This window comes from Triticum aestivum, chromosome 4A (assembly GCF_018294505.1).
Source record: "Triticum aestivum cultivar Chinese Spring chromosome 4A, IWGSC CS RefSeq v2.1, whole genome shotgun sequence".
NCBI lineage: Eukaryota > Viridiplantae > Streptophyta > Magnoliopsida > Poales > Poaceae > Triticum > Triticum aestivum.
Window position 1 is genome coordinate 510,897,513 of NC_057803.1, and position 11,606 is coordinate 510,909,118.

General features: G+C 50.7%; 1 protein-coding gene across 3 annotated transcripts; it reads left to right on the forward strand.

Moving 5' to 3' along the window:
* Window positions 1-9,226: 9,226 nt before the first annotated feature.
* LOC123082166 (uncharacterized) lies at window positions 9,227-11,107 on the forward strand. Of its 3 annotated transcripts, XR_006438964.1 has the most exons (4): window positions 9,227-9,784; window positions 9,893-9,898; window positions 10,100-10,238; window positions 10,319-11,107. XR_006438964.1 is itself a non-coding variant. In XM_044504558.1 (2 exons), exons 1-2 carry the CDS (start codon window positions 9,391-9,393, stop codon window positions 9,949-9,951), a joined length of 453 nt encoding a protein of 150 aa, XP_044360493.1. In that variant the 5' UTR covers window positions 9,227-9,390; the 3' UTR covers window positions 9,952-11,107. The 3 variants fall into 3 exon arrangements, 1 of the variants encoding a protein (XP_044360493.1); XR_006438963.1 differs by having other exon boundaries at window positions 9,893-10,238; XM_044504558.1 differs by having other exon boundaries at window positions 9,893-11,107.
* Window positions 11,108-11,606: the final 499 nt, after the last annotated feature.

The following is an 11,606-nucleotide window of genomic DNA, read 5'->3' on the forward strand; positions in this document are numbered from 1 at the left end:
CGAGCGCAGTCGCCACCAAGGGGCTACCTAAATAGTCCCATTGTCAAGCTCCTATGGCTAAGTGAAAGTGTTAAAGCATTATAGTCCGGTTGCCTAGCTCGCTGCGCTATCACCTCCTTTGTAGGACCAAGACGTTGGATTAAGTGTGAAAATGTGCCTTCTGCGAGCACCCCCGCACTATGTGCGTGGGGGCTGAAGCCAACGACTGCCATCTTTCAGATTCTGTATATATACGTTAAAACGGCCGCACAGGAGGTGTTCCAAAAACTTGAAGGCACGAGTATAAAAGGCTATTGCAATTCATCAAAATATTGGTCGAGCACTGCGTCTCTATTACACGAGCGCCTTCAAGGATTTCCTGAAAATAGTGCTCGGAGGGTACTCGGCTTTTGTCCGAATCTCGGGATGCAACAACGGTGGTCTCCATCTCTGCCCAGTATGTCTTGACACGGGCAAGAGCCATCCGTGCGCCCTCTATGCATGTTGACCTCTTCATCGCATTGATACGTGGCACCGCGCCAAGGAATTGCTGCACCAAGCTGAAATAACTCTTCGGCTCCGATCTCCCCGGCCACAGATGACCCATGACGTACTTCATGGCGAGTCCGGACAATCTATTCAGTTCGGCCCATTGAGCCAGACGATCGTCCACTGCCAGTGGACACTCTGGATTGTGAAATTGCGACCAGAAAAGCCTTTCCACTTCGCGATCTTCTTGATCTCGAAAGTGTTAGGTCGCATCAGCAGCACTCGCTGCCAAATCCAGATAGGTGTCCTCCACACTCCACATCTGGTCCAACGGAGCAAACTTCGGATCGCAAAACTTCCTCCGCAGCATAAAGGGCTTTCCGACCGCAATCTGTCCGGCCTGACGTAGCTCCTCCTTCGCAGCTCTCATCGCAGAGCGAGCGTCCTTGGCATCAGCAACGGCCTTCTCTAAATCCGTCTGTCTCACCCGGTCTTCTTTGTCAAGAAGCTTGCAACGGTCAGCAGCGCTTTTTAACTTCACGGCCATCTCGGCCATCTCCTTCTTGCTTCGGCAGTGAGCAGCCTGTTCGGCTCTCATCTCTTCAAGGGCCTTCTCGGCAGCCGCATCACTTTTCCTGGCTTGTTCCTTAGCTCAAGCAAGTTCCGCCCGAAGACTCTCCATGGCGGCCGCACCATCTGCGTCAAGCACACACATTGTAAGATACTGGCATAAAGCTCCTCTTACCAGATGCCGCCCGAGGAATTGCATACCTTGAGCCTCATCAAGCCGCTCGTTGACGAGCGCAATGTCGGCATCTGCCACGTTAAGTTGCCGCTTTAGTTCGGCAAAATCATCAGTTCGGCTCAATTCCGGACACTTCGCCACCTGTATACAAAGGAGACATTTTAGACCTAGGATTATGATCCTTTGTGCGTCGTCGATTTTGACAACGCACAGAGTCTCAGGGGCTACTATCTACACAGGACGCATCTTGTTTATGTGCAACTGACAAAGAAGTACATTATCAAACGTACCTCAAAACCTGCGAGCAAACTTCTGACGGCCTCATGCAATCCGCTTTCCGCGGACGAAATCCTTCCAATCACCGTACCCAGCAATGCACGGTGCTCCTCTGAGATAGAAGCTCGCCCCAGCAGAATCATCAGCTCCTCCGACCGCGCATCGGACGGTGCCGGACTCGTCCTATGACCTCCATCGAAGGCCGGACGTGGAGAACCTTGGGGGCCATATGGCTACCTTCCACCCCTGCCGGATTCGGAGAAACCCTCCGCAACGACACCTCAGGGTCGCCCGCCTCGCCAGGCGGTACAGCAGGGGGAGGCGTTCCACTCTCCATCATCTCCGGAAGAAGATCCCCCGAAGACGAGCTCTGCTGAGAAGGGCTGAGGTCCGAGCTATAAAGTAAAATTTCGGTTAATCTTCTTAGATAAAAAGCAAGGATTTCTCTCATCCCTTTAAAGGAAAATCTTTCTCTACTTACGGCTCGCTGGAGGGCTGATCCCTTTGAGGGCATAGTTCGGTCGAGGATCTCCCCGGCGTCGGACCCTCTGACGAGGACTTTTTCCCCCGCTTTGAGGCCATGGTCTCTGGGTCGTCAGAGGCGGCCCTCTTCTTCCCCTTAGGAGAGGAATTGTCGGTTCCTCCCTTCGGAGTAGCCTCCTTCGAGGAGGTCATAGTTTCCTTGTCCTCCCCCTCACTTCCCTCCAAAGGCACGATCTTCAACATCCTGACTAGCACGGGATCCGGCCTGGTCTCAGGAAGGGGAGACGGACACCTGATCAGCTTTGCCTTCGCTATCCACTCCTGTTTAAAAGGACAGCTCTTTTTGGGGTGAGTTTATGATAATCTTACGGGTAGCGAGTCCGGGCACAAGGTTACTTACTTGAGTATCCGGACAATTGCAGCTTAAACCTACGTCCTCGGTCAAATCCGGACACATCGCTTGTGATCCGAAGAACATTTTATACATCTCCACGGGCGTTGCGCCCATAAAATGCTGAAGAGCTCGTGGTCCCTCCGGATTAAACTCCCACAGACGAAGGGAGCGATGTTTGCCGGGCAGTGTTCGGCGAATCAGCATGACCTGCGTCACCTTGACCAGGTTGAGGTCTCTTTCTAAGAGATCCCTGATGCGGCCCTGCAACAAGGGCAGATCTTTGGATAACCCCCAATCTAATCCTTTGTTGACCCACGACGCTAGCCATGGTGGGGGACCCGAGCGAAAGGCAGGAGGCGCCACCCACTTGGCGCTCCTGGGAGCGGTGATATAGAACCACTCTCGTTGCCACAAGCCGAGCTCCTCTTGAAAGGAGCCCTCGGGCCATGGAGCATCAGCATTCTTACTTATGACAGCGCCTCTGCACTCTGCGTGCCGTCCCTCGATCATCTTCGGCTCCACTCCAAAAGTCTTGAGCCATAATCCGAAGTGAGGAGTAACACGGAGGAACGCTTCGCACACAACGATGAATGAGGAAATATGGAGGATGGACTCTGGAGCTAAGTCATGAAATTCCAGCCCATAATAGAACATCAGCCTCCTCACGAAGGGATCCATCGGGAAGCCTAACCCCCGAAGGAAGTGAGACATGAACACCACGCTCTCACCAGGATGGGGACTGGGAATAGCCTGCCTTTGAGCAGGCAACCTATGCGAAATTTCGGCGGTCAAGAACTTAGCCTCTCTCAACTTTAGCACGTCCTCCTCCGTGACGGGGGAGGGCATCCATCGGCCTTGAAGGTCGGAACCGGACATTGTCGAAGGTCCGGAGCGCCTGGAATCTGGAGCCTAGGGTGTTGGAACTCGAGGCGACGGGCGAACTTGTTTTGAGATTGGAGATAAGGAGTAAGGCCTTGGTCTCTTTATAAGAGGTTGAATACCAGGAGCCCTCCCCGTAACCGTTTGGGACTCGCCTTTAATCGAGAAGACATGCTAACGGGCACGATTGGGTTAGCCACGTCCGTATTGATGAGAATCCCGTAAGTAAAGGGGACACGATCTCTGCTTTGACAAGACGTGCCAAGGAAACCGCCTCGCAAAACATGCTGAGGTGGAGAAGTGAAAATGATTTGAATAAAGGCTTGGCCATAGTGTGATGTCACGCTGCGGAATACGTCAGCAGATTAGATTTGTGTTAATATTATTCTCTCTGTGGCAATACGTGGAAACTTATTTTGCAGAGCCGGGCACTACTCTTGGTGTTTACAAACTTTTATGAAGAATTTGGAGGAGGAACCCGCCTTGCAATGCCGAAGACGATCTGCGCACCGGACTCGTCATCATTGAAGCCTGGTTCAGGGGCTACTGAGGGAGTCCTGGATTAGGGGGTGTTCGGGTAGCCGGACTATACCTTTAGCCGGACTCCAGGACTATGAAGATACAAGATTGAAGACTTCGTCCCGTGTCCGGATGGGACTTTCCTTGGCGTGGAAGGCAAGCTTGGCGATGCAGATATTCAAGATCTCCTACCATTGTAACCAACTTTGTATAACCCTAACCCTCTCCGGTGTCTATATAAACCGGAGGGTTTTAGTCCATAGGACAACTTCGTCATACAACAATCATACCATAGGCTAGCTTCTAGGGTTTAGCCTCCTTGATCTCGTGGTAGATCTACTCTTGTACTACCCATATCATCAATATTAATCGAGCAGGACGTAGGGTTTTACCTCCATAAAGAGGGCCCGAACCTGGGTAAAACATTGTGTCCCTTGTCTCCTGTTACCATCCGCCTAGACGCACAGTTCGGGACCCCCTACCCGAGATCCGCCGGTTTTGACACCGACAATTACTCTAGCATAAGAAATCATATGACAAGAATCATATAAGTTGTTGTTCTAAGAATGATCATGGTGCCCTCATGTCCATATTTTATTTTTTATCGACACCTCTATCTCTAAACATGTGGATATATTTTTCGATTTCGGCTTTCGCTTGAGGACAAGCGAGGTCTAAGCTTGGGGGAGTTGATACGTCCATTTTGCATCATGCTTTTATATCGATATTTATTGCATTATGGGTTGTTATTACACATTATGTCACAATACTTATGCCTATTCTCTCTTATTTTACAAGGTTTGCATAAAGAGGGAGAATGCCGGCAGCTGGGATTCTGGGCTGGAAAAGGAGCAAATAATACAGACCTATTCTGCACAGCTCCAAAAGTCCTGAAACTTCACGGAAGATGTTTTCAGAATATATAAAAAATACTCAGCGGAAGAAGTTCACCAGGGGGGCCACACCCCGCCCACGAGGGTGGGGGCGCGCCCTACCCCCCTGGGCGCGCCCCCTACCTCGTGGGCCCCCTGGTGGCCCTCCGGTGGCCATCTTCTGCTATATGAAGTCTTTCGATGGGAAAAAATAAGAAGCCATCTTCTCGGACGAAACTCCGCCGCCACGAGGCGGAACCTTGGCGGAACCAATCTAGGGCTCTGGCAGAGCTGTTCTGCCGGGGAAACTTCCCCCCCGAAGGGGGAAATCATCGCCATCGTCATCACCAACGCTCCTCTCATCGGGAGAGGGCAATCTCCATCAACATCTTCATTAGCACCATCTCCTCTCAAAACCCTAGTTCATCTCTTGTATCCAATTCTTGTCTCCAAGTCCGGGATTGGTACTAGTAGGTTGCTAGTAGTGTTAATTACTCCTTGTAGTTGATGCTAGTTGGTTTAATTGGTGGAAGATCATATGTTCAGATCCTATATGCATATTAATACCCCTCTGATTATGAACATGTTTCTGCTTTGTGAGTAGTTACGTTTGTTCCTGAGGATGTGGGAGAAGTCTTGCTATTAGTAGTCATGTGAATTTGGTATTCGTTCGATATTTTGATGAGATGTATGTTGTCTCTCCTCTAGTGGTGTTATGTGAACGTCGACTACATGACACTTCACCATTATTTGGGCCTATAGGAAGGCATTAGGAAGTAATAAGTAGATGATGGGTTGCTAGAGTGACAGAAGCTTAAACCCTAGTTTATGTGTTGCTTCGTAAGGGGTTGATTTGGATCCATATGTTTCATGCTATGGTTTGGTTAACTTAATACTTTTGTTGTGGTTGTGGATGCTTGCAGTAGAGGTTAATCATAAGTGGGATGCTTGTCCAGGTAAGGACAGCACCCAAGCACCGGTCCACCCACATACCAAATTATCAAAGTACCGAACGTGAATCATATGAGCGTGACGAAAACTAGCTTGACGATATTGCTATGTGTCCTCGGGAGTGCTTTTCTCTATATAAGAGTTTGTCCAGGCTTGTCCTTTGCTACAAAAAGGATTGGGCCACCTTGCTACACTTTATTTACTTTTGTTACTTGTTGCTCGTTGCAAATTATCCTATCACAAAACTACCAGTTACCACTTATTTCAGTACTTGTAGAGAATACCTTGCTGGAAACTGCTTATCATTTCCTTCTGCTCCTCGTTGGGTTCGACACTCTTACTTATCGAAAGGACTACGATAGATCCCCTATACTTGTGGGTCATCAGTTAGCAGAGGGCGAGGGTGTGGGAAGCTCATATGGAAACGTGTGCTCGTCAAAAACAACGTGGCGAGACACTATAATGCGCCGGGAAAGGGGGTCGTAGCACCTATAACCCTTATGTTCGAGAGGATAGCCGAGGAAAATGCAGCGTGTGGACCATGGAGCAAGCTTGTGTGGCGTGGTAGCTGAGAGGTTGGGGAAACGAAGGCAGCCGAAAACGCGAAGGTGATCATATGTGGGGTGAAGACCATGAAGGCGGTAATATGGTGTTTGGTTGTTAATGGCACACGAGGGACGTCGATTGAGAAGGTAGGTAGCGGTGTGGAGGGCTTCGACCCAAAAGGGAGGGGTGAGTTTGGCTTGGATTAGGAGTGTGCGAACTATATCATTGGTGGTGTGAAGTAAATGCTCGGCCTTGCCATTTTGGGGAGACGTGTGAGGGCATGAGAAACGGTAGACTATGCCGTTGGTAGAGAAGAAAGAGCATAAATCGGAGTTAATGAACTCGCCACCGTTGTCACATTGTAACACTTTGATGATCACATTGTATTGAGTTTTGACATAAGCAAAGAAACGTTGTAGGGTAGTGGATGTGTCGGATTTGTGGCGTAGAGGAAACGTCCATGAAAAATGAGAGTAATCATCAAGCACAACGAGATAATATTGGTAACCAGAAAAACTCGCAACCGGAGAGGTCCATAAATCACAATGGATTAAATCGAAAGGAGCAAACGTGCGACTAGTGGAAGAGGGAAAAGGTAAACGTGGTTGCCGCCCAAGTTGGCATGCACTACAAGGAACATGAGGAGATTTATTACATGTGGTAAGAAAAGCATTGTCTAAAGAGCGAAGGGTATGAGGACTAGGATGGCCGAGCCGACGATGCCACACATCACCATCGGAGACAGTAGTGGAAAAGGCAGTGCGCCAAGCCTTGTTGCTGTCGTGAAAGGGGTAGAGGTCGCCGGAGCTAGCGTAGATCAGGATGACTTTCCGTGTGCGGAGGTCCTTCACAAGAAAACCAAACGGGTAAAACTCTATAGAGCAAGAATTATCCTTGGTAAATTGACGAACGGAAATAAGGCTGGTAGTGATGTGAGGTGAGAAAAGAACATCATGTAAATGAAAGTTATGTGGGGAAAGGAGTGTGGAGCCAGTGGCATGTATGGGGAGATGAGATCCATCTTGATAAATTATGCTTAGAAGGAGAATTCGAGAAGGTGAGGTTACCAGAGTTGTCGGTCACGTGGTTGGAGGCGCCGCTGTCGAGGTACCATTCGTTGGAGGGGGGCCCGGGGTTGGGGAAGCCGTGGGAGCTGTAGGCGGTGTGAAGCATGGCGAGGTGATCCCAAGACGGCGGCTAGTGTGGCGAGGGCGCGTGGTACGGCGAGTATTGCACCGGATAGGCGTGGGCGTGGGATCCCGGACGTGGCCCAAGCACGCCAGCAGAATTGGGAGGAACCCAGCCGGGGCGTGGAGGAGGGATCGCCATCCCATAGGGGGTGAAGAAGCCCATGTAGGGGTTGTAGGCCGGCAGGGCGTGGCCACGACCGCCCGAGTCGCCGCGCCCACGACCGCGCCCGTGGCCGCGCTCACCACCATCACCTTGACGAGAAGAGCCGTTGCCACGACTGTGCTGCTGGTTGGAGCCCCGATCGAAGACCGATCCGCGCGCTCACCTGAGCGGGGGCCGGATCCGTCGTTGTTGGGGAAGCAGGAAGGCCCGGAGGAGCCACCGGTGTCGGGGGTGCCGCCGCTCCCGTGGACAGCGAGCACAGTGGCGCTGGCGTCGGAGGTGCGCTGAGCCTGGTTCTCCTCGGCGAGTTTGACGCGCAAGAAGATGGTCTTGAAGGGTGGCAAGGGAACGGTGTCCCCCAGAACCACACGGATGGTGTCGAAGCGCCCGTCGAGGCCGTGTAGAAACTGCGTGGTGAGGTCGACCTCGGTGACGGCATGATCAATGTCCGCGAGACCGGTGGTGAGGAGCTTCATGCGGCGCGCGTACTCGTCGACGAAAAGGTCACCCTGCTTGAGGTTGCGGTACTGCCGGTTTAGAATCATGTAGTGGGCCGCACGATTGGCAAGGAAGTAGTCTTGGATCCGAGTCCAGAGAGCATAGGTGGTGGTGGCGCCGATCACATGATTGATGATCTGATCTGTAAGGGTGGCGTACATGGTGGGGACGACATGGGTGTCAAGTTCGAGGTAGTGGCTGTCGGCGTTGGGAGGTGGTGGATGATGGATGAGGTAGGTGACGTCGTAAAGGACCATCAGGAAGAAAGATTTCCACTTGTAGTAATTGTTTTCAGCAGGGTTCAGGAGGAACTTGATGTGGCTAGTGAGATCCACGTTGAGGATGGGGTGGCGAGCGGGTGGTGCCGGCGGCAGCGGCTGTGGGTTGGTGGAGGAAAAGAGAGGAGCAAACTGGGAAGTAGGGCTGGGAGAGGTGCCGGTGAGGTGGGCAGAGGCAGTGCCGAAGACGAACGGCGGCATGGATGTGCCGGCGGCGGTGGCCGAGGATGAGCCGGAGGAGGCCGTCGAGGAGAGGGAGGCCGGCGAGGAGGCGGGCATGGTGGCCGCGGAGGAGGAAGAGGAGTGTTCGGCCATGGAAAGACCTGGAGACACTGATACCAAGTTAGACAATAAAATGATTGCCCTTGATCTCTGATTACAGTACAACAACAGTCATTACATATAGAAAGCCCAAGGAAGTAGGCACGCAGGCCAGGGCATTGGTTGAGATTCTAAATTCTAGGGCTGGACGTGCCAGACTATTACAACAGAAATATTTACGTGTTAACACTGTTCCCCGCCTTGTTCGACGGCAGCGCGCGCGGGGGGGGGGGGGGGGTTCCGACTCCCAGCTGAGGTGAGGTGAGAATCTTGGATTCCCTTCCTATCTGAACCTGGCTTCTCTCAGCGATTTGGGAATTCTGGCCGTCGGATCTCCCCCTTGATGCAATTTGGGCCGTCGGATCTGCCCCTGAGATGAGCTGGGCCGTTGGATAAAATTCGGAGTTGGAGCGCTGGACAGTAGTTTTGTTTTCTCACCTCGGTATATTGGGCAGATGTGGCTGAGCTGTGGGGTCTTTCGTCCGTGGGCCGTGCCAGTCAGTTGCTGTGGATAGAAGAGTGGCCAGTGCGGTCCTTCTGCGGTAGAAACCACATGCCACCACCTGTGATTTCGTTGCCCCGCCGAGGGTATTTTTGGGATTTCCAATACTGGACGCCACATGGCTTCCCTTGGTTCGACCGTTCGAGGCCTCACCCCAAATCGAGTGACAAAGTAGGGTTCCATCTTCTTCCTCTCCCTCTCCCCCTCCCTCGAATCTCTCGCGCAGCCGTCGCTCCTCTGCCTTCCCTCTCTCCCCGCTTGACCCGCCGCCCCTCGCGCGCCGCCATCCGCGCATTCTCCCCTGGATGCGGCGAACACGAGGAACAAGGATGGCGACTGGGCGCTGCGGGCACACAGAGCACGCCCCAGAGCTCCACAGCCTCTGGCTCGGCTTCTCGACCAGCGGCCGCCTCTGCGCGTGGGACAACTTGTGTGCCCTCATTATTACCACTGAAGCCTGCTCAAAGGCGAAGGCCGCTCATCTCCATCACTGGGAGGAGCGCCAGCCGCCGAGACAGCCATCCACTTCGCCATTGCCGACGTCCTCGCCCCGGCAGATCGAGAGAGATGCGGAAAAGAGGCGGGAGGAAGAGGAAAAGACGTGCCAGCTCCATCCCCTCCACTGCGTTGTGCGCCTGGCTCTCACCTGCAACCATTCTACCTCCACCCCCTGCCAAATTCTCCATCCCTTTCTTACAAGTACCTACCTCCACACGCTCACTCTTTCTCATGAATTAGATTGCTCTCATCCCTCATGATGTCCTGTCTTTGATTAATCCCTATAATTTGTCTTCTTCGTTTGTGCAGATTCCTGTAAGTTCTTATTGTTCGGCTACCTGTACATGGATGTTTATCCCAAAAAATAGAGAAAGAATCAAGTGTTCCAAATGCTCAATGTGTTTAGGATCCATCGCGAAACAGTACAGATATAAGCCATCTAAAAACAGACTGGTCATTTTGTTTTCATTTGCTTTTGGTTTGGTACTGATCAATAAACTGCTTAATATGTTTTAGGATCCATTGCTTTTAGTTTGGTACTGATCAGTAATGAAAGCAATGGAGCAAAGCAATACTGATCCAACTGGTGTGGGGAGTTGACGGCCAACTAACCAAAAGCAATGAAACAAAATGAAACAAGAGAGATGGTTCAGAGGTGTGATGTACTTCCTTAGTCTTTGTTTTCCTTTTGTATCATTGCTCTTGATTTGTTTACTGTGAACTTTCTCTCTACAGTCACACGCCTATAATCAACCGGTCCAGGTAGACGAGATAAGGTAAATGTGATTGCATTAGCAAACTCCATTTTCGTGTAACAACAAAAACAGAGGAAACTCCATTTTATTGTAATTACAAACAAAGAACTTCTAGACGGCGAAGCTGCTACCCTGCTCCTCTCCCTGCAAACCTCCTGATAAATGAAATATGCTATTTGATTATATATAGTCTGTCCTAAAGGTGCTGCCCTATCTGTTTAGTGGAGGTAAATATGTTCAGGTTGCACAAGCATACCTGTGAGGGAGGTGGTCTGCTTAAGTGTTTTTACAGATGCAAGATACTAAATACTTCCCTATCAGTGTTTTTCTTCTCTTTAGAAGATTTGGAGGCCCTCAAATAGTGGTTGATGATAGCTTGGTTTTGTTGTTCTCCAATTAAGGAACCATCCCCGCATGCTTCTGTAAACTGGATGGTTGCATTCCGTTGGGAGGAGAGGGTTGCCACCATCGTTATCATGGCGGGCGGGCGTGTGCGTGTGCGTGTGCGTGTGCGTGTGTGTGTGTGTGTGTGTGTGTGTGTGTGTGAGAGAGAGAGAGAGAGAGAGAGAGAGAGAGAGAGAGGAAGGAACCATACAGTGAATAATATGTCAGGGGCTTAGTACAAGCCCATAGAGTTGTCTGTTTTCCTGTGAAGAGCCCCCTCTATGCAAACACCCATGACAGATCCTTTTTTGTTCTATTCTCATGGCCTTAGCTTGGACACAAATTTGTAAATTACTTCCTTGCAAGAATGACCCGAGTTTGGTTTCTAATCCCCTGGATCTATTCGGATTGCCTATTTCTTAGTTGCATACAAATATGCACCTTGATTGCTATGGATAACCCAGTAGGTAATTCCCTCTCTTCTTGTTGATGCTTTGTCTTGCTTGGACGATAGAAGGTTCTGTACAGGACTAATTTAGCCAGACAGCTATAAATTGACCGAAAACACATATAAGCTTTCTATACATTAATAACTAGGGGGTTGGTGCACTCACTCAATTCTAAAATTGTTCATATCGATGTCATAGGTATTAGTATACAAGTGATTCTTTATTTGATTAAAAACACTACTCTTTGTTGTTGTAATCGGCATAATGATTTTTCGGTAGGGCATACCCCTCGGTAGGCTACTTAGCTAGGATACCCTATCGAGGGATATGCCTGATCTAATTTCGACAGTGGTGGCCCATATAGGTCCTGCTAAGTAAACATCGCGACGTGAGGGGAGTTCAGATCAACGCTCAAATCGGTTCCAGCATGATCTT